Here is a 20,342-nt window from a genome sequence, read left to right as displayed (position 1 = left end):
CCCACTGCCCAATATTTCTGAAGCATTGTGACTTGTAAGACAACTGAGTATGACACATCCTGTAGCCACCAGCTCCTTTGATGTCATTTTCTGTTCCTCTGGAAAGTGATAAAATTAAAATATCACCAGCTCCCAAAGCTGGAATTGGTATCTAACCATAACTGCTTTGTAGTTGGCAGGATGCTTGAGAAATAGTACTCCCTCTCCAAAAGGTCACCGTTTGGCATCCTTGTCCGACATTACTTTTTTCATCCTTTCACTGGCTGCTGACATTTCCAATGTACCAGGAGTGGGAAGAGACTGCAATTCCTGCCATAGCGACTGATATAACAGTGAAAAGCAAATCCCAGAGTCCAGGTTCCCAACTCCAAGCCTCTAGCCCTGCGGCATTTAGGGGCTGTTACCAAAATTATCTCAATAAATCTCTTTTAGCAGCTGTGTGGGAGAGAGGTAGTTTCCTGGGTAAGTAAGTACTAAAGGACATAGGGATTTCTGGCTCAAAATCAATGACTAGAATTACAACCACAAGAAAATGCCGCCTCTGAAAAGTATCTATTATATTTGCCAACAATTAGTGCACATACATATTACACTAGTCAAAGCTTCTGCATGTTTTTTCAGGAATAGCTCCCAATTAGAGACAGAGTAACAATTCACTCCTGAGATATATTAGCAGCACCTTAACAATACTTGTACTAATATAATTTACATCTTAAGAGTTTTGTGCAGGCACAGATAACGTTAGTTGACTGCCTATGAACCCCAACTTCCTCTCTTCATGTGCTGGTCATTTTTCACATTGATTACTGTGAGCTTCTCCTCTCTGGCCTCACTGCATCTCAGTCCGCCCTGGTCAAGTCTGTTCAAAATGTTGCTTCTTAAGTCATCTCCCTCTCCTCCCATGTCACTCCGCCTCCATCACCAGATCAAATTCAAGCTACATTCTCACCTAAAAGGCTTTACCCAAAAAGTCCCTATTTACATCTCTGCTGTGCACTTCTCCTCTTCTCCCCCTTGTTCTTCTCATTCATCTCTTTCCCGATCTTTTTGTCTCGATATATTATGTTCCTATAGCTGTTATTTGCCCCCATTCCTACAACGTTCCCCATGTCCCTGCGCTCTACAAACCTTTGCTTCCCCGGCAGGACCTCAACTAGCTATTCCTCCCCCGCAATTTTGCTCAGTCACAACTCCATCAATATTCCTCTCCCGAATTATCCTGGGTCTTTTCCTCTTCTTCAGGTGTGTTCTCTGGCCTCAAACGGCTCTGTGCGGGAAGCGCAGGGGCAGAGCACTTGACAGCTGTTTCATTTTACGGGCAGGGCAGCGCGGGGAAGCCTGCGCTGCTGCTGTCAAGATGTGAGCGCCGACAAAGCCGCCCAACAACGTGCGTTGTCTTTATTCCCAGGCAAAGACCTGTAAACACGAGCACGCGTGCATCGCCCAGCGACCCGTGGACCCCGCCTCCCTTAACGAAGAAACAAGGCTGCGAACGGCTCAGACGAGCGGGAAGGACGAGAAACACCTCAACCCCCACCCGCGCTTTCCCGGCTCCTTTCCGAGGCCAGGCGGACTGCGCGGCGGAGTGCGGGAGCCCCGGGCTTGCAGAGAACCGCCATCTCGCCCCGCCGGGTGCACACCCAGCGCTGCCCGGGCCCTGCGGGGGGCTCGAGGCGCCCGCGCCGCCCTGACGGCCGTTGGCACAGCAGCGGCGCCGCCCGACAGCTCCCAGCTGCGCGGCGCTCCCCCGTCACGTGATCCGGGCTCGGGGGGGGGAGGGGGAGCGGGGAGCGGCGATTGGCTGCGCGCGGCGCGCGGTGTTTGATGGGAGAGCAGCTGAGCGGCCGGTGGTCCAGTCAGCGCCGGCGGGAGACAGCAGAGACGAGAGCAGGATGCGCGGGGCAGGCCCGCGGCAGGTACTGGGGGCTCTGCTCGGGTACCCAGCGCGTCCCGGGGCTCTGCGCGGGCCGGCGGGGGGTGGTTCCCCAGGCGGCCCGGATGCCCGGTGATGGGTGCCCTCTTTGCCCCGGTCCTCGCCGCTCTGCCCCTGGAGCTTCCCCCGCAACCGGCTTGACAGGCGGCCCCGCTCCCTGGCGCGCAGGCCTGGCGCCCGGCAAGGGCTGGGCTGGGGAAGGGGGGCGGGTCTCGTCGTGTTCAGGGGAGCTAGTTCCCAGTCGCCAAAGCAGCTCCCAGTGACCCGGGAGGCTGGGGGAGTCGGACAGGGTAGCTACAGCGTGACACGGCAGCTTGTTCTCCCTGCGCCCGCACACGAGCATTGTGCCGGTGGGGGTGGCCTCGGGAAAGCCTGTCTGGTTTTGTTCCTACTTCTGTAAAGTACGGAGCAGGTGGTACAGCGTTAGGGGAATCTGCTTCATAAGTGATTTGCAGACAAAAGGTAGCTGCGAGTAGCTTACATTAGCTTCCAGTGCAGCTATATCAGAACAGGTAGCCTCACTGCAGCCTTAGTGTCTTTTGGCTACTGTTTTCATGGGCAGCTGTAGAAAACTAGAGTGAAAAAAGTGCTCAACCAGACCACTCCTTAATTCATTATCAAAAGCATAGTCTACTAAGGACCATTTCGCAACCAGAGTGACATACCATTGCGTAGGGAAGTTCCCATATCTGGCTCAATACTGTGAATCCAGTAAACTCCTTAATTGGTCTCTTTGAAGTCCAGTTTGATCCTAAATCTGTTTTTAAAATAAGGTTTTACAAAACTTAACACCATTATTTATTTCCAATGACATTTAAAAAACTAATCAATAGAAAGATTTTTAGCAGATGTTCCTCTACAGGGTTTGCAACCCAGCACTGGTGCATGTGCTAATCTATAAGAACCTGAAACTGAGGGGGAAAAACAACTAAAATTAAATTCAGGAGTCTATTTTCATTGCTCAAACTGGGATGCAAAAACAGGCAGCCATAATGGTGAAAAACAGAGTTGATTTTAATAACTTGTTTAGTAATTTAAGGTTTTTGCAACATAGATAAGGAAACTTATAAAAAAATGAACAGTATAGTCTCCAGGGCCTATCCATCCTGAAGCTTGAATTGTTTCAGGCTGTTCCACATCTAGTTGTCTTTTCTGCAGGGTTGGCTTTCTTGAATTAAAAAATTATGATGATGAAACTGGCCAAAAATGCATGTTTAAAACTTAGACTCCTAAATCAATGACATAATATAGATTTAAGAACATGATTTAGGCACCACCATATTTGAACACATCAACTGTTTTTATGCAATCTTGACTGTTTTTATAGTACTTGAAGATTTTTTTCAAAAAAAGCTGGAATAAAGATCAAATCATATTATGTGATTCTAATTACAAAGCATTTTGGGGCTTTTTAATCAAGGCTACGAGGATTATATTTTGTTAGTTAACGGTGTCTTTAAAAGATTTTATTTGGATTTAGAGAATGGAATCAACTGAATCAAGCTGTCTAATTCTGGATCTGACTTTCAAAATGGGCTTCCACATTTTTCAGTTGTAGTTGTTGCATTGGCAATGAACTGCCAAGAGAAAGCATCAATGAATTCTGGGTGAAAATGGTTTTGTCATGAAGACTGCAAACAATTGTTTATGTATACTATTGAAGGGGGAAAAAATCCTTGCAATCATCTAATAGAATGTCTTACATACAGTTTTGTAAACTCTTAATAGTCATTAATCCCTTTTGTATATTATCTGAATTGAGGTGACTTTAAATTTTGAGAATATTGTACATAAGTGTTTCAGGTTGCAAAATTAAAGGATCTCAACTCATTTTTTGAGATCACCTGCATTTTACAAAACTCCTATTTATTATAGTAGTGTGGAGAAATCTGAAGCTGAAAATAGGACTTTCCATATAATTTTTGATACCATTTTTTCTTGAATGGCTGTTGGAGGGTCTGACACTTTTGTCATCTTTGCTTTAAGGTTAGGGTTCTATTTGAGTTCTAAAGTAAGACAAAATGCTCATATTTCAGTCTTACCTGAAGAAAGCAATCTGTAATTGCACAATTGTTGTAACAAGTTTAGCAGAACACCAAATTAAGCATGCAAATATTCCTCTGATTTTTGCTAGTTTTTCCTAGAGTTGTTTTATAGAGATGGGGCTTCCTGCTCAGTAGTTGACTGGTCAACTTCCCTTAAAAATAAATAAAGGAAAGAAAGCTTAACCTAAAACTTTCCCTTCTGCCTCATTCAGCCCTTTAATTTTCCCAACCATTCAGTTTTCACATAGATTTTCTTGATTACTATAAAGCAATGTACAGAAGCTAGTTTCTCTGGTTGAAGCAATACTGTCAACATATTTAATCTCTCAATTTAGGAATTGACTATAAAATGTTTCCACATAACTTTTATCTTAAATGATAAGCTTTGGACATTTAAATTATTGCTTTGCCACATTGGGATAGCAAATACTGCACATGGTAACACAGTTGCATTTTCAGTAATATGTGGTGATATTTATGGAAGGTTCTATCACAGCACTGACAATCAGAGTGAAAAGAGGAACTCTGCTCATGCTGGTGGAGACATAGAGAGGCAGAAATAAGCTGTAACTTGCTATTGGCAAGGGCATGAGAAGGAAAGAGGCCTAGGAAAGGGGAAGTTTTGTCAGGATAGATATTAGGATGTTAATGGTGTGCACGTGTGTGTGAGAGAGAGAAGTGATGTGAAGTAGAGTGAGCAAGAGGCCCTTGGATATTCTATTTATGGAGGAGCTGGAGGAAATCTGTCCTGTGGTTGTTTGTGAAAGAGCTGCAGAAGAAAGACATGGGGGAAGAAGAGTGGTACTGGAAGGGCTGGCAGCTAATGTACTTCATGTGCAAACCAAAACAATGGGGAATGCTTAGTCTTTCAAATATAATACATGGCATATAAATAAAGAATAGGAAATTTACTTGCTTTCCTAATTTAGCTGTTCATATCAAATATCATTCCTTTAAAAATGTCTGATTTTTCAGAATAGTACATGTAAAGCAAGTCACATTTCTAGTCCATATGAACGTGTCCATACCCACATTTTGACAAGACTGCTTTCTTTCACAGATATTTGCCAAATAAGTTTCAAAATAGACAAGTGATACTAATAAGGCCAAGTTAAATATATACATTGAGATTGGTTTTGTCCTTTTAAAGAATGCAAACTTTCTGGTGAGTAATTAGACACATTGTAGCTTAGCCCTTCTTTTTTTTTGCAACAAAAACGGCATCTCTTTTTAAAAGTGTTCAAGAGCAAAGTGTCTGCTCAGAATGGTCCAAACATATAATACATATTTGGCATACACCGCCTTACATGTGACTGCCAAGTAGATGTTATATAAACTTTAACAAAACGTTTTTTAGCATTAAAACAAATAGATTATTCTTTCATTGTGAACTTTGTTGTAGAAGTGGCTATCCACAGGGTAAATCTAAGGGACCCAGAAAGTATTTGTGCTTTTCCCTGTCTGCAGCTCACCCCTCTTGATTAGTCATCTGGCAGCAGCAACGTTGATCTGTCCATCTGTTCTTTGCTTTAATTTGCAGTAGTTCAAATACTGATTTTTCTCAGCATCTTTAAGGATTGTTTTCAGAATCATAAGACTTAACTGCATTCTCATAGTTCTGGCTTCCATGGAAATTTTTGGTTTTCTTAAATGGTGAAAGAGTTACTTAGCACTCACTACAGCTAATACTGCTGTGGCTATGTGTACTGTGTTATTACCTTGTTCTGACAACCTCTTAAACTTTTTGAGAAGAAATCTGGATCTAGATGGAGTTTCTGTATCTTTAATTTGGCCAAAGATAATTAGTAATGGTAATTTTAATACCTCTGCTAAAATGAAGGATTTTTTCTCTTAAAGACAGTGTTACTTCAATCTCCTTAGTTCAAAAGACTTGGTACAACCCTTGTTTTTTGGTTGGGATTATTATTATTAACAGGGATCCTAGTTTTCTGAGATTTAAAAAAAAAATTATCTGATAAAAACCATAAAAATCCCAGTGTTTCCCACAATTAAAATGAAATGCTGAACTGTAGTTTCCCTAGCCTTGATATATAGTTATCTGTTGAACATAATGTTTTATTGATAGACTGCAGAACCCCATTTAGCTGAGCCTCCATTATTTGCCTCCTTGTATTAACTGAACCAGAGGTGCCCAAGCCCCAGTCATTGTCAGCGCGGGGCAGCTGCTGGCTCTGTTAATATGGAGAGATGGATAATGGAGGTTCGGATAAATGGGGTTCTGGTATATATAGATATGGTATGTGTATGTATAAATATACACATATACATATACACAGACGTTTATTTTTTTACAAAATGTAAAAATGAAAGATTCTCTGTAAAAATGCAAATTCCACGTTTTTCCATGGCAAATGGCTTTCTAGAATCTCTGGTTATTACAAATAGGAATTTGTAACTTTTTTTTCTCACTTATTTATAGGTAAAAATTCTAAATTGAGGGACTGAAATGGTAGTAAAATATGTAATCTATCATCTGTAAATTCTGTGTGAACCCATCTGGGCAAGCTCGTGGCTGAAGGTTGTTGGTTTATGATTGCTGTTCATTGGTCTCTGAAGTAACTTGGTGGTTATTCCATTTTTCTGTGAAGCATCCACATTATGATTTTTGCTGATCGGAATCCTTGTCAGTCTTGGCAGACAGCTGGACCTGGAGACTGACCTATCGCTGCACCATTAGAAGTATTAAAGGCCATTGCACTGCTGCTGTCTGGATTGTATATATTCTGGGCATAAAGAGAGGCCAATCTGACACTTCACAAGAGCATTCAATTCACATTAAATTTGAATTTGACAATTTTAGATTTTTTTTAACGTGGTCTGAATTTTAAATAATCTGCAGTTGAAATTAATGTACGGCTAATTAAATTACATGGCACTTAAATCATTCTCATTTGCTAAATTATAACATTTGTGGTACTTAAATGAAGACAAGGGCTCTGAGTACTAGTTGTTTTGTATTTTACTTGTAGATAGATATCTCCAAAACAAAACATAAACTTGCCCACAATCTTGGTAAGCTACTTAGTAGAATGACTTAACAATACAAAGAGGTTCTAAAACTGGTGGCTGGAGTGAAGGAGTATGTGAAGAATTTGGAGATGATAGACACCCATATGCAGTGTTACTTAATTTATATTCTAGAATGCAATTGTGAAATATCACCTTAAACATCTTAAAATGTACTTTTGGCGTATTCTTAAACAGAAATGCTTTACTTCTAGCTGTGAATTCCATCAGAAGATTGTTATAAGCAACCAAGTCAACCTATTTCCACAAATTAAAAAATGGGTGGATTAGTTTCCCGATGGAGGGTAAGTAAATCTTGTTATGATATAAAAATCTTTACAGATAGTTCAGGAGACTAAAATACTTGTAAGTCTGAAATATTCTTTTCTGAATAATTTGATATGGTTTAGAATAGAATTCTGTATTTGTTCATAGGTTTCAGAGTGGTAGCCGAGTTAGTCTGTATCAGCAAAAAGAATGAGGAGTACTTGTGGCACCTTAGACTAACACATTTATTTGGGCATAAGTTTTTGTGGGCTAAAACCCACTTCATCGGATGCATGCAGCAGAAAATACAGTAGGAAGATAGATATATACACAGAGAACATGAAAAAATGGGTGTTGCCATACCAACTGTAATGAGACTAATCAATTAAGGTGAGCTATTATCAGCAGGAGAAAAAACTTTTGTAGTGATAATCAGGATGGCCCATTTCCAACAGTTGACAAGAAGGTGTGAGTAACAGTAGGGGAAAAATTAGGATGGGGAAATAGTTTGTACTTTCTGTAATGACCCCTCCACTCCCAGTTTTTATTCAAGCCTAATTTAATAGTGTCCAGTTTACAAGTTAGTTCCAATTCTGCAGTTGCTCATTGGAGTCGGTTTCTGAAGTTTTTTTGTTGGAGTATTGCGACTTTTAAATCTGTAATTGAGTGACCAGGGAGGTTGAAGTGTTCTCCGACTGGTTTTTGAATGGTATAATTCTTGACGTCTGATTTGCATCCATTTATTCTTTTGCGTAGAGACTGTCTGGTTTGGCCAATGTACATGGCAGAGGGGCATTGCTGGCACATGATGGCATATATCACATTGGTAGATGTGCAGGTGAACGAGCCTCTGATGGTGTGGCTGATGTGATTAGGTCCTATGATGATGTCCCTTGAATAGATATGTGGACAGAGTTGGCAACGGGCTTTGTTGCAAGGATAGGTTCCTGGGTTAGTGTTTTTGTTGTGTGGTGTGTGGTTGCTGGTGAGTATTTGCTTCAGGTTGGGGGATTATCTATAAGCTAGGACTGGGCTGTTTCCCAAGATCTGTGAGAGTGATGGGTCGTCCTTCAGGATAGGTTGTAGATCCTTGATGATGTGCTGAAGAGGTTTTAGTTCAGGGCTGAAAGTGACGGCTAATGGCGTTCTGTTACTTTCTTTGTTGGGCCTGTCCTGGAGTAGGTATCTTAGAGCTTGGCTGTAGACAATGGATCGTGTGATGCAGTCTGGATGAAAGCTGGAGGCATGTAGGTAAGTATAGCGGTCAGTAGGTTTCCAGTACAGGGTGGTATTTATGTGACCATCACTTATTAGTGCTGTAGCGTCCAGGAAGTGGATCTCTTGTGTGGACTGGTCCAGGCTGAGGTTGATGGTGGGATGGAAATTGTTGAAATCATGATGGAATTCCTCAAGGGCTTTTTTTCATGGGTCCAGATGATGAAGACATCATCCATCCTGATTATCACTACAAGTTTTTTTTCTTCTTCTCCTGCTGATAATAGCCCACCTTAATTGATTAGTGTTGTTATAGTTGGTATGGCAACATCCATTTTTTCATGTTCATGTATATCTTCCCCCCTGTATTTTCCACTGCATGCATCCAGCAAAATGGGTTTTAGCCCACAAAAGCTTATGCCCAAATAAATTTGTTAGTATTTGTTCATGATACTTTGGTCAAAAAACTGTTCTGAGTCTGAAATTTCTAGTAATCATCTATGTGCTGATTGAAAACCAATAACCAAATAAACATTGGTCATGCTACCCAAATGGAAAACTGTATAACTGATTAGGCCTGGGTTCAGAATCCACTTAGGGCATGTCAACAGGTTTCAGAGTAACAGCCGTGTTAGTCTGTATTCGCAAAAAGAAAAGGAGTACTTGTGGCACCTTAGAGACTAACCAATTTATTTGAGCATGAGCTTTCGTGAGCTACAGCTCACTTCATCGGATGCATGCCGTGGAAACTGCAGCAGACTGCTGCTGCAGTTTCCACGGCATGCATCCGATGAAGTGAGCTGTAGCTCACGAAAGCTCATGCTCAAATAAATTGGTTAGTCTCTAAGGTGCCACAAGTACTCCTTTTCTTTTAGGGCATGTCCTTACTAATAGGCTGTTTTGTGCCTTACTTAGCTTTTATTGCTTTCTTTGTCCTGCCTTTGGACCTTGCTTTGAATTTCTAATAGTTAGAAATGTGGTGAAGATGACTGTCACCTCAGGGATTCCTTCAGAAGTCCCTTTCTAGATCTGATAATCACTTACATCTATCCTGATCCAGTGCTAACAGTACATAACAGATTGTGATTTGGTTGCTGTTCCTGAGCCTTTTAACCTAGGTACTAGTGAATCAATCAAGGAGAGTATCATTCTTTATTTGTCTAGATGTATGTACTAGTTTAAGAGTGTCTAGCAAATATTTAAAAATAGAGGTAAATCTCCCTTCCGTCCCATTCTGCAGGAAAACTAGTATCTTTAGTTTATACATTTGTTGTTGGGATGTGTGAGGAACTTATGGCAAAGCGAGGTCAAATACATGAATGGTGAAGTCTGGTCATTCTTGCCTCTTGCGGGAGTAAGTTCCATAGTCTAGTTTGTTCTTGGTTTTTTAGCATATCTGAGTGTGTGAAAGCTTTCTTTACAAAACACTTGTAAACTGCAAACTATTTACAGCTCACCTAAATTCACTGTATATTTCTCATATGTGTTGCATGCCCAAAGAATGTCTTGAGTTTTTAACCAAAAAATACTGCATAAATCTAGTCCTCTAAAGATTTAACCTGTCAAATTTGTATAATGGATGTTTTACCAGGCCCTTACGGGTAAAATATAACTTTCCTGCTCATGTTGTGCCATCTGGCTGACACCTCTACGTGAGTTTGAGGGGGAACCAAAAAAGATAATGAACAGGTTGAGATGTATCTTCTTTTCTCAAAACTCAGTGTTTTGGAAGATGGACTCTATTCCTGAAAGAAATCCTCCTGGGAGGTGAAAATATTCTGTTTGCAGTTGCTAGTAATTTTTATTTAAAACAAATACACATAGGCAGCAATGTTCACGTGACTTTTTTGTTGGAATGTCAGGTTGGTCTCTGCTGTTCACATCTCCTCCCTTGTTTCATTCATCAATATATTTCCTCTCCTCATTTATTCCATATCCTACATTCATAATAGCTTCAGATCCTCCACAGGTGTTCTTCCTTTCACATGTACCCCCTCTCTCTGTCTTCCTCCAAGTCTCATCTACCTCCCTCCTTATTGCCGCTGTGTGTGTACACCAGATCACTAGCACTGGAAGTGGGTAGGGGAAAGGTGAGACCCAGAGAACAACGAAGGGCAGCTCTCCTGCACAGCAGCTGAGTTCTTAATTTATGATTAAAAAGTTGCTGGGGCTCAAGCAATTAGGTGCTGGAGCTCAACCAGTTTTTTTTTTTTACTTTCATAACTGATGCAGCAAGCTAAGTTCCCTCTAAGCTGCACGGCAGTACAGCTGCCTATTAAGCACCACGCAGGTGCTCAGGGCTGCAACTGGGAGAGGTTCCTCTCCCCAAGCCCCAGACCTGCTGAGGCACCCCTCCCCAGACCTGCTGTAGCCAGGGGATAGTTGCTCCTCCCCAGGCCCTGCCCCAGTCCGTTCCTGGACCTGCCACAGCTTGGGGACAGGTGCCCCTCCCCCAGAACCGACCCGACCCTGCCGCGAACCTGCTGTGGCCAGGGAGAGGCACCTCTCCCCCTTATCCCAGGTGCTGCTGTGGGGAGAGAGAGCAGGGGTGGAGTCCGGGGCAGCTGGGCTTGGGCGAGCTCAGGCTTCAATCCCCTGTCTTGGGGTCCTGTAGTAATTTTTGTTGTCAGAAGCAGTTCGTGGTGCAATAAGTTTGAGAACCCATATTCTAAGGGAATGTCTACATTACAGACTTAAGTCAATGTATGTTAGCTCGACTTCCAGCCCCACAGTAATTAGCATGGACATCAACCACCACGGTACCCTCCTTCTCTTGGTGGTGGATGTCCTCCCAAGGAGTGCTTCAACTAACTGTGGGGTGGGGTTGAGAGCAAGGGCTTTCAGCTCTGTGCCGCTCCCCACCAGGAGCAGAGGCTAGCTGGGTGGGGAGCAAGGCAGGTGTAGCCTGGCAGACAGCTGGGGGCAGCTGGATTCTAGCTGCCTGGCTTTCTTGCCCATTTCAGGGCTCCAGCACCTAGCCCTGAAATGGACAAGACAGCCAACAGCCAATGTAAGTAACACAGTGTCTACACAGACACTGTCTCCCTGACTACACCAACATAAGCTCTACACCTCCTGTGGAGGTAGAGTTATTATGTCGGTGTAGTAGGGCATTTACATCAGCGGGACAAGGCTGTAGTGTGTACACTGACGTAATTAGGTCAACATAAGCTGCCTTACGTGGACCTACCTCTGTAGTGTAGACCAGGTCTTTGTACTAGGTCTGCTGGCAGGGTGCACATCCTTGTTAGTGTGGGGCTTAGGAGAGGAGCCTTTATAAGCAGCTAATGTCAGCAGGAAATGTGCACGGAAAGTGGATAACTAGTCAATTAAAATGAGTACAAAGTAAAAGTACATTTCATTTGTTGGTTTTGAATGAAAACACCTTAATCTGTTGTCACATATAAATACTGCTGGCAGTATGTTGTAAACAGAATATCTTGGGTATCACTGTAGAGTTCGATGACACCTCTTTTCCCTCCCCGAAAGCAGGCAAAGGCTTCGACAGTAGAAGTGTTGGAGAAAATTGATAAGGTATGTATTTTGCCTCTGCACTATTCCTGTTCTATTTACTTTAGAAATAGACATCTAACATCTGGGCAGTTTTTTAAAATCACCAAGCTTGTAACAAATGGGTGGGGGGGTGTTAGGAGAGGAGGTTATGTACATTTTTAATTAGGGTTGGCAGAATTCAATTTTAACTTTTTTTTAGAATTTTATCATGTTATTTAAATCTTTGTAGTTGCAGGAAGTTATCGGCGGGGGATCAGGCAATAATTATTTAATCTCAGTGGAGAGATTCAGAAAGTTAAAGCTTAATAACCATTAAAACACACATGTCAATATATACAAAGTAAATATCATTAAATCAAAATCTAAGTTCTTAAGCAGCATTTTTTTGCTTTGCCTGTCTGTTTATTTTGATTGTCAATGGAAATATTTTTTTTTTTTTGGTTTGTGTGCATACGGTGAAATCAACGTTTACGGATTTAAAAAAAAAAATCAAATCCTTCCAAGCCTATTTGTAATGGAATTAAAATTATAATGGTGCTGATTCCAGACTTGAGCATTGATGTACTAGAGACTTGGAGCTTCAGGAGAAGGAAAGTAGAGAGCAGAACCCCAACATTAAATGATTTTGAATATTAGCACTTCCTCAAGAAATAGCTACATAACTTATAGTCTAAGTCTACATTTCAACAACTTGTAAAGTAAATAAATGTTAAATTGGCCTGGTTGGAGAATCTAATTAAGGGTAATTTTTAGGCTCTCATTTTTATATTCTCCAGAAAATGTCACTAGAACAAAGTCCTATTCATTTGTCTCATTCGAAAAGCTTCAATACAGGTTGTGTTACAACTTTTATTATAAGTGATAAAATAAGATCATGGACAGAATAATTAAAGAGACGGTTCAGTGATCTAGTATGATTCTGGTCAACTATTGTGAAAGTTGTCTGTTTATGGAGCAATGACCTGTTTTGAAATATTCCGTCAGTATTTTCATTGGTCAGATTAATGAAGGTGTGGGTAATCCTGTTGTCACTGAAAGTACAAAGCACTGTTAGATCATTCATCCACCTGCCAAAAAAAACAAAACAAAACAGTGTTAAGATATTCAGGACTGTATTCTTAATGGGAGGGAGTACTAAAACAAAAATATAGTTGAAGTGGCTGCAATAGCTCAGCTTTGTCACAGCAGGAGATGGTACTATTAAAATATAAAAACATATTTTGAAGTTTCACAGATGCCTGTTAAAGCAACAGTACTCAAACTGCAGAACACTTTGCTGTGATCAGAAAAAGCTGGCTGGTCCCATGATGCTGGTTCTCCCCCTTGTTTCCAAGTTAAATTTCATTAAGGCAGCTAAAAATACACATATTCTTAATATCACTCTTGAGTTGCTGTAGTTGCCCAAGGAATGTTATCTGCTCATGAATGAAGGGCAGGTGGTCCATGCCACGGCCAATGTATTAAGGTGTAGTTCATGCTATGAACACTGTTAGATTTGTTGGACAAACAGTGTCAAGTACAGAAAGCCTGATTGCTTTTGTAATGTTTTCAGATGTCATACTGAAATGCTCAACTTCAACAAACCTAATAAAGCATTCGTTACCTTCAGCCACTAGTCACTTAAAAATCCTTTATTTACAGGACATCCAGGCATTAGAAGAATTTAGAGAAAAAAATCAGAGGCTACAGAAGCTATGGGTTGGAAGACTACTTCTCTACTCATCAATTCTTTATCTTATTACTTGTTTAATTGTATATTTGTGGTATCTTCCTGATGAATGGACAGCAAGGCTGATTATGATGCTTCCATTTTTTGCATTTCCATTGATGTAAGTAAAATATGCCTTTTTCCTAACTGCTGTCTCTTTGTTGAAAGGAAGTGGAAAGTGAATCTCAGCAGGGCCTTGGGTTTGTTTTTGTCAACCCTTGAGTTATCACAACTTGCTGGATTTTTCTCTTTAAAATAGATCTGAGTAGTTAGGCAGAAGAGTGTGGTGTAGGGTTTTTTGTTTTTTATTTTGTTTTTGGGTTTTTTTGGTGAGGGAAATGTCTGCTGGGTCTGGGTTTGGAGTGGAACTTAAAGATTTTTCCATTCGAAAAGTGTCAACATCTGAAGATGCTTAGTTTATTAGAATGAGACTCACTCGGGTTATGTAAATCTGAACAGCCTTAAAATCCGTTTCATTTGGGTTGAAGATAAGTTTGTCCTGTTCTAAGTTTTTAAAGGGATATCATCAACTCAAAATCTAGTCCTTTAAAAAATATTTAAATTATTAGGGTGCAACAGCTACTCCTAAATTTCCCGGACTGTTTTTATGGCTTTATTATTGTTTAGGTTTATAAAAAAATTTCTCCCCTCATTGTCTGAAAGAGTTGCACAAACAAAATACTTTGTAGGTAGTCAAAGTGCTGGCGAATGCAAAAACTAAAACTGGGAAAGAAAAATGTTCCAAGTTTTCAGTTTAAGTACATTTTAGGTGCAACTAACAAAACTGTGTAAATGTTCAAGTTGAATTGATTTTTTTTTAATAAAGTTGATGGTGTCCCTTTAACGTGTGGATGAGTTTCACATGAGGAGCTGTTCTACTGGAGTATTCTTGATAGAGTTTTTTCCTATCATAGAATGTTAAGGAGCCCTGATGCTGTTAACTCTTTGAATATAGAGTAGGCAAAATGGCTACTAAGTTGGTTTTAGTTCTGTTTGCTTGAACTGATTACTTTGCTTGTAAAGTGTCTTGTTTTCAACGTTTTGTGTTTAGTTTCAAATTTTACCCAGGGTCGGTGCAACCACTAGGCGAACTAGATGGTCGCCTAGGGTGCCAAGTGGTTGGGGGGCGGCCAAAAGCGCGCTCCGGGGAGGCAGTGGAGTGGAGGTGAGCTGGGGCAGGGGGTCGCAGGGAGGGCCGCCTGCAGGAAGTAACGAGGAGGGGGGGTGGTGCACAGGAGAACCACTCCCCGCCGCAGCTCACCTCTGCTCCACCTTCTCCCCTGAGCACCGCCCCGCTCTGCTTCTCTCCCTCCCAGACTTGCATGCCAAACAGCTGATTGGCGCCGCAAGCCTGGGAGGTGGGAGAAGCAGCGGCATGCTCGGGGAGGAGGCAGAGCAGAGGTGAGCTGGGGCACGGAGTTGCCGCACGCAGCTCCCCGGACTGAGGGGTGGGTGGGAGGCGCAAGGTGGAAGTTTTTGCCTAGGGTGCACAATATCCTTGCACCGGCCCTGATTTTACCCCTGCTGAAATTTAGGCTTGACAGGATTTTCACCTTGGATCATCTTTGGGATCGGAGAGGCATGAAGTCTGTTTAGCCTTTTGGTGCTTTAATACAGATATTACAGCAAGACTGATTTGTGCAGACTGTGGACAGCAAAACTACATGAAGAAGTCTTTTAAAATGCTTTTTGCACATGTAGTAATCTTGCTATTCATAAATATGTACTAACTTGCTATATAATATTGATGTTCACTTGAAAATGGATATATATTTCATGAAATAAAACATGTAGATCAATATACATGTACAGCAATACACTGACTGAACTGATCTATAAATGAAGGCTCAAAGTAGGCTTTGACAAACAGAATGAATAGGTTTCCCCCCTTCCCCGGTAGTATTGTGAAAAAGGCTTTTTACCTAGCCTGCTATTTATGTCAGCCTCCCTCTTATACTCAAATATAGCAAATGAGTTTTGCCATTGTTCAAGGGCCTGTCTTCTTCTACTAGTCTGATCTTCTAATGGATATTTTGTTCTCCTGTTTTTCTAAGTTCAGTACACATTTCATTTTTGAACGATAAGCTTTCATGAAATCCTGAGTCAGGCAACCACCAAGCATATGAATGTTTAAAATTAAATTTAGGCTCTTATGACTTGGAAGGATGTGTCTGATTTTTCTCCTGAGCCCAGTCCTCTTCAGTTTTTATCTGGCAGGTATGAATGGCAAGCAGCTGCCAGCATGTCTTCTTTCTCAGTCAAGAGGTGAATCTATGTTGAATGCCTGGTGCCATCCAGTACTAACTCTAGAGATTTTTCTGCCTTAAGCAAACTAGAAAATGTCTGCCCCCTACCCCCCCAGCCTGCAGTCACTCACTAACAGTACTGTGTTACCTCGCTTCCACAAGGTCTGAGCATGTTACCGATGCTGGTACAGTGAGCTAGGTTCTAGGAATATGTAGCATTTTTAACTTTGAAATACTTACATTTAAATAACTGAAGACTTGAGAAAAATAGTGGCACATAAGAAAGCCTCACTTCTTGAAACTGCAATTACTTCCATTCAGAATTATTTTGTCTTATTTCTTCAGCTGAAACTTTAAATTATTTAAATTCTCTGATAATTAAATTGACAAGATTCTTCATTTAACCTTTTCAATTTGAGAGCTGGAGTGGACATAATAGTCCTAAAAAAGAGAATTTAGAATGGAAACTTCAATACTAATAGCACTATCTGATTGCTCAACATATAGCACTAGGTGGTGCGGGAAAGAAACTTGACTTGGGGAAAAAATAAATAATGGTTAAAGGAAATAATGCTTCTGGGTTTATAGCATACTCTCCAAAACAATTTAAGACTCTACAGACACATGATGCATCATTGTCTCATCACTTTATAGAGAATAAGTGCCACTCACGTGACATATAAGGAATATGTCAGCAATCATTATACTACTTTATAACTGTTTTTAAAATAGTTATTAAACCATGAATTTGGAAGCGGAATGTCAGTATAGTATGCCTTTGTTAATTCTGTCTCTGTTAATGATTTGTTGTCTGTGACCTTCAGCAATCACTTCACCTAAGTGCTTTGACATCTGCATCTGGAAAATTGGGATAGTAGTTAACTAACTCACCTCTCAAGGATTTTGTGACTATTAATTGTTGTAAGCATTTTAGTAATGCAATATAAGATATAAATGCTAAGTATGTGCTTATTAATCAGCGACATCAATGTGTTGTGTTAAAACTTTGTGGAATTTTGCTTATTCTTTTTGATGCTAAACATGAGTTTGGTAACTCTTTGCTTTAACCTCATGCAGACCTCTAATATTTATTATTGGCTTCATTTAATTCTGTGTCTGCCTTTAGATTTTTAAATAGTGCCTATGACAAACAGGGTTTTACATAAAATTCTCAGTGAGGCTTGAAAATCTACTTGCTACTAGGGAGTTGGTAGATTTTCCTGACAAGCAAAAGGCGCCAAAGTCATCACTTTAAGTAGCACTTAAATTTTTTTTAAAAAAAAGAAGTTTCTAATCCTTATGCCTGCAAGGAGAACCTTACTAATGTAAAATGAATGTAGATCAGTGCAGTTTTTCCCTCCTAAGAGTGTAGATAAACTGCTCCATTGTTTCTGCTAATATTCAAAGTCTTATGAAGCAGCTGACAAGATGTGGGTCAGAATCACTGCTGCTATTCAATTTTACAGGGCTCTGACAAGAATAATGTCAGTTTACTCTTCTGCTTGGAAAATGATTTAATGTAGCAAGTGCACAATAGCTGTTTTCTGTGGACCATTCTGGTATGACCCCTCCCCACTAACCTCCCAAATCTTCAGTTTTTTTAATATAGCTGGTAAGTCTAGTCCTCAGGTTAGTATGTGTTTGATAAATATTTCAAGAAGTAACCTGCAAATGAAGTTGTTTGCAGCAGATTACTTGAGCAACATAGTCCTTGAATTTATGATGTTTCTACATGAAAATCAATCCTTGCTTGAATCCTTACATATTCTAATATGTGACTAAATATGTGAGCGTAAAAGTTTATTTTTAAAATTCTTATTATTATAGGTTTTTACTGCTTTACTTTTGGAGGGTAATATATTAAAACTTCCCCATTAAATATGACATTGACATTGTGGCTGCTTCTTCATTAGCTCTTTACATAGTAATAATTTGTTTCATTATATTTTAATAGAAACATTACTGATATGTAAATCAGTGCTGTGATGGGAGGAAATGCTGGAGCATCATTCATAACTTCTCACTTCGTAATATATTTGTGAAGATTTTCACTACTTTCTGCATAGCTGCTAAGGATGGTTTCCTTGAAGGAAGTGATTATAGATAGGTTTCAGAGTAGCAGCCATGTTAGTCTGTATTCGCAAAAAGAAAAGGAGTACTAGTGGCACCTTAGAGACTACCCAATTTATTTGAGCATAAGCTTTCGATGCATCCGATGAAGTGAGCTGTAGCTCACGAAAGCTTATGCTCAAATAAATTGGGTAGTCTCTAAGGTGCCACTAGTACTCCTTTTGATTATAGATGATCTACTTTAAAAACTAGGTGTTACAAGGGGAATGTGACCTAGGAGTAATGTTACTTTTTCTGTTGGTGTCCTTTGCAGCATTTGTAAGAGATGTTGGAGGGGAACAATGCTACCTTTTGTGAAAGTGTTTGACACTAGCTGTTCTCTGAAACTAGAGTTTCTATTAAACCTTCAGAATAGGCTACTTGTAAACCATTTTGGAGGAGTGCTAGTCACTCCATAATTGAGGGAGAAGTTAGCTTCCCATTACAAATTTAACTATTTTCAGTTAGTTTACATTAAGACTAATAAAACAACTTTTTTCCCTTCCCCAGAATCTGGTTTATAAGAACAGTGCTCATTTTCTTCTTTTCCAAAAGAACAGAAAGAAATAGTAAGTATCTTTTCAGTCTTTTTCAAATCCTGTGGAACTATTTAGTAGGAGTGAGACTCAATATAATATTAGCTTCCCGGAGAGGAATGATGATGACCTCTCGGTAGAGGCACAGAGCTGGGACTTGGTAGACTTTTAAATTCTGTTTCTGCCACTTACTTCCTTGGAAAGTCACTTAATCTCTTTTCTTCCCAGCTATAAAATGGCAACACCCTGCCATACAGGGGTGTTGTGAGGTGTAATAGATCAATTCAGGGGCCTTCAGCACCGGTGCATCTTGATCCCTCCTATTCTCTGCCTGTGGCATACAGTAGTTCAATCTCCTGTGGATTTCATTTACTTTTGAGATAAGAATAGATGATCTAGTGGTCCCTTCTTGCCTTAAACTCTCTGATTGTATGTCAGAAACTCATATGGCCCCCTGACTAGTATATAAGATCGTTTGACTATAGGCTTCAAAAGAGTTACTACAAATACTCTGGCAGTATTTTGACTGTCTTAACTTTCTCATGCTGTGTGTAAGGGCAGAGACTGTTTATATGAAATAAGTTCTAATGTCCTTCTTTTGAAGAGACTACTGCAATTTTCATTGTTGTCTGTAGCATGGCTGTAATAGTATGCTATTAAAAAGAAGCAGTGTCTTCTAAATGGAAAAGTGGGACAGGCAAGCATCATTTTCTTGATGTAATATTAATATGTTTTGAGAGCTGCCTATCCACAGCAATGGGAATTCCTGTCTTTTCTATTTATTTATTTAATTTTTTTAAAGTAGTACAGATAGGTGGCATGAGAATAATGCAGAATGTTCAAAAGGGATGGCCAGAGTTCCAATAAAAGGATAAATTCTAAGGCAAAATTTAAAAACAGGCATTTGTGGTGGTGGGTCTATCCATAGTATTTAGAATTAATTAAGAGACCTATTCATTAAAGGTGAGATTGCCTTCAACACTCCTTACTGATGTAGGCAAAACATGAAGAGAATTCAGATTTGGCCCTGTGTTTTATGACTCAAAGGAGATTCAAGAATTGTTCTTAGGTTATTTGAAACACCTTGTAATTTACTACGTTAAGCAACATAACTTTTTGAACATCTTTCCTCTGATTCAACACTGCTTAAATATTTTAGATATAAATATACCTATCGCGTTATTTTTCAATGTGGTCTAGGATTATTTTATTTAGAGATGAAGGCGTATCAGTGTCTCAGGTGCTAATATGTTGCACTTTTTTCACTTTCTACAGTATCTGTGTAGTTTGCCTGGATATTTGAAGCTTACAGATGTTTTAAACTCCACAGATTAATTTTAATACTTTTTGTTAAACCTGTGTTTAACAGACTAGCTCAGACTTCTTTCTCCATACTCTTTTCCTTCTGAGTACAACTGTTAAACTTAATCCTAGTGACAGTGGGGTGGGGGTTTCTGTTTTTGTTCTAGACAGGGTCTATGCTGAGAGGCCATGCTTCTGTCTTGTCTCTTTCACTCTCACAGCAAGCTGTAGTGGGGGAGATCTTATATTTTGCAGGGGAAGGTGAATGGTTTACGTACTGCTTGATATTCTAAATGTGGCTGTTGGGGGAGGATGGACAGTGAGACTGTTGAATTGAGCCACCATCAATTCTTGTTGAAGCTCGGTCTCACTTTCATCAGACGCACGTGGTGCTTTCTCAGTGCTTGGCCAAAATCAGAACGTGGAGGAGAGTAGGATGGC

At 40.3% G+C, this 20,342-nt stretch overlaps 1 protein-coding gene across 3 annotated transcripts in view; it reads left to right on the top strand.

The window, feature by feature from the left end:
• The first annotated feature begins 1,826 nt into the window (after positions 1-1,826).
• The window catches only part of LNPK (lunapark, ER junction formation factor), an 85,067-nt gene continuing 66,551 nt past the window's right edge, over positions 1,827-20,342 (top strand). For 2 of the 3 annotated variants that reach the window (XM_084643988.1, XM_084643986.1), the window contains exons 1-5: positions 1,827-1,916; positions 7,221-7,310; positions 11,977-12,021; positions 13,642-13,829; positions 18,574-18,632. In XM_084643988.1, coding sequence (XP_084500114.1) covers positions 7,284-7,310; positions 11,977-12,021; positions 13,642-13,829; positions 18,574-18,632 — 319 coding nt within the window. In that variant the 5' untranslated portion in view covers positions 1,827-1,916; positions 7,221-7,283. The remainder of the gene's footprint in view (positions 1,917-7,220; positions 7,311-11,976; positions 12,022-13,641; positions 13,830-18,573; positions 18,633-20,342) is intronic. The other variant, XM_084643987.1, reaches the window with a different exon arrangement.

The sequence above is a fragment of the Lepidochelys olivacea genome (genome assembly GCF_965140295.1).
Source record: "Lepidochelys olivacea isolate rLepOli2 genome assembly, chromosome: 11".
Lineage (NCBI taxonomy): Eukaryota > Metazoa > Chordata > Testudines > Cheloniidae > Lepidochelys > Lepidochelys olivacea.
This window is presented reverse-complemented; position numbering and strand designations above follow the sequence as displayed.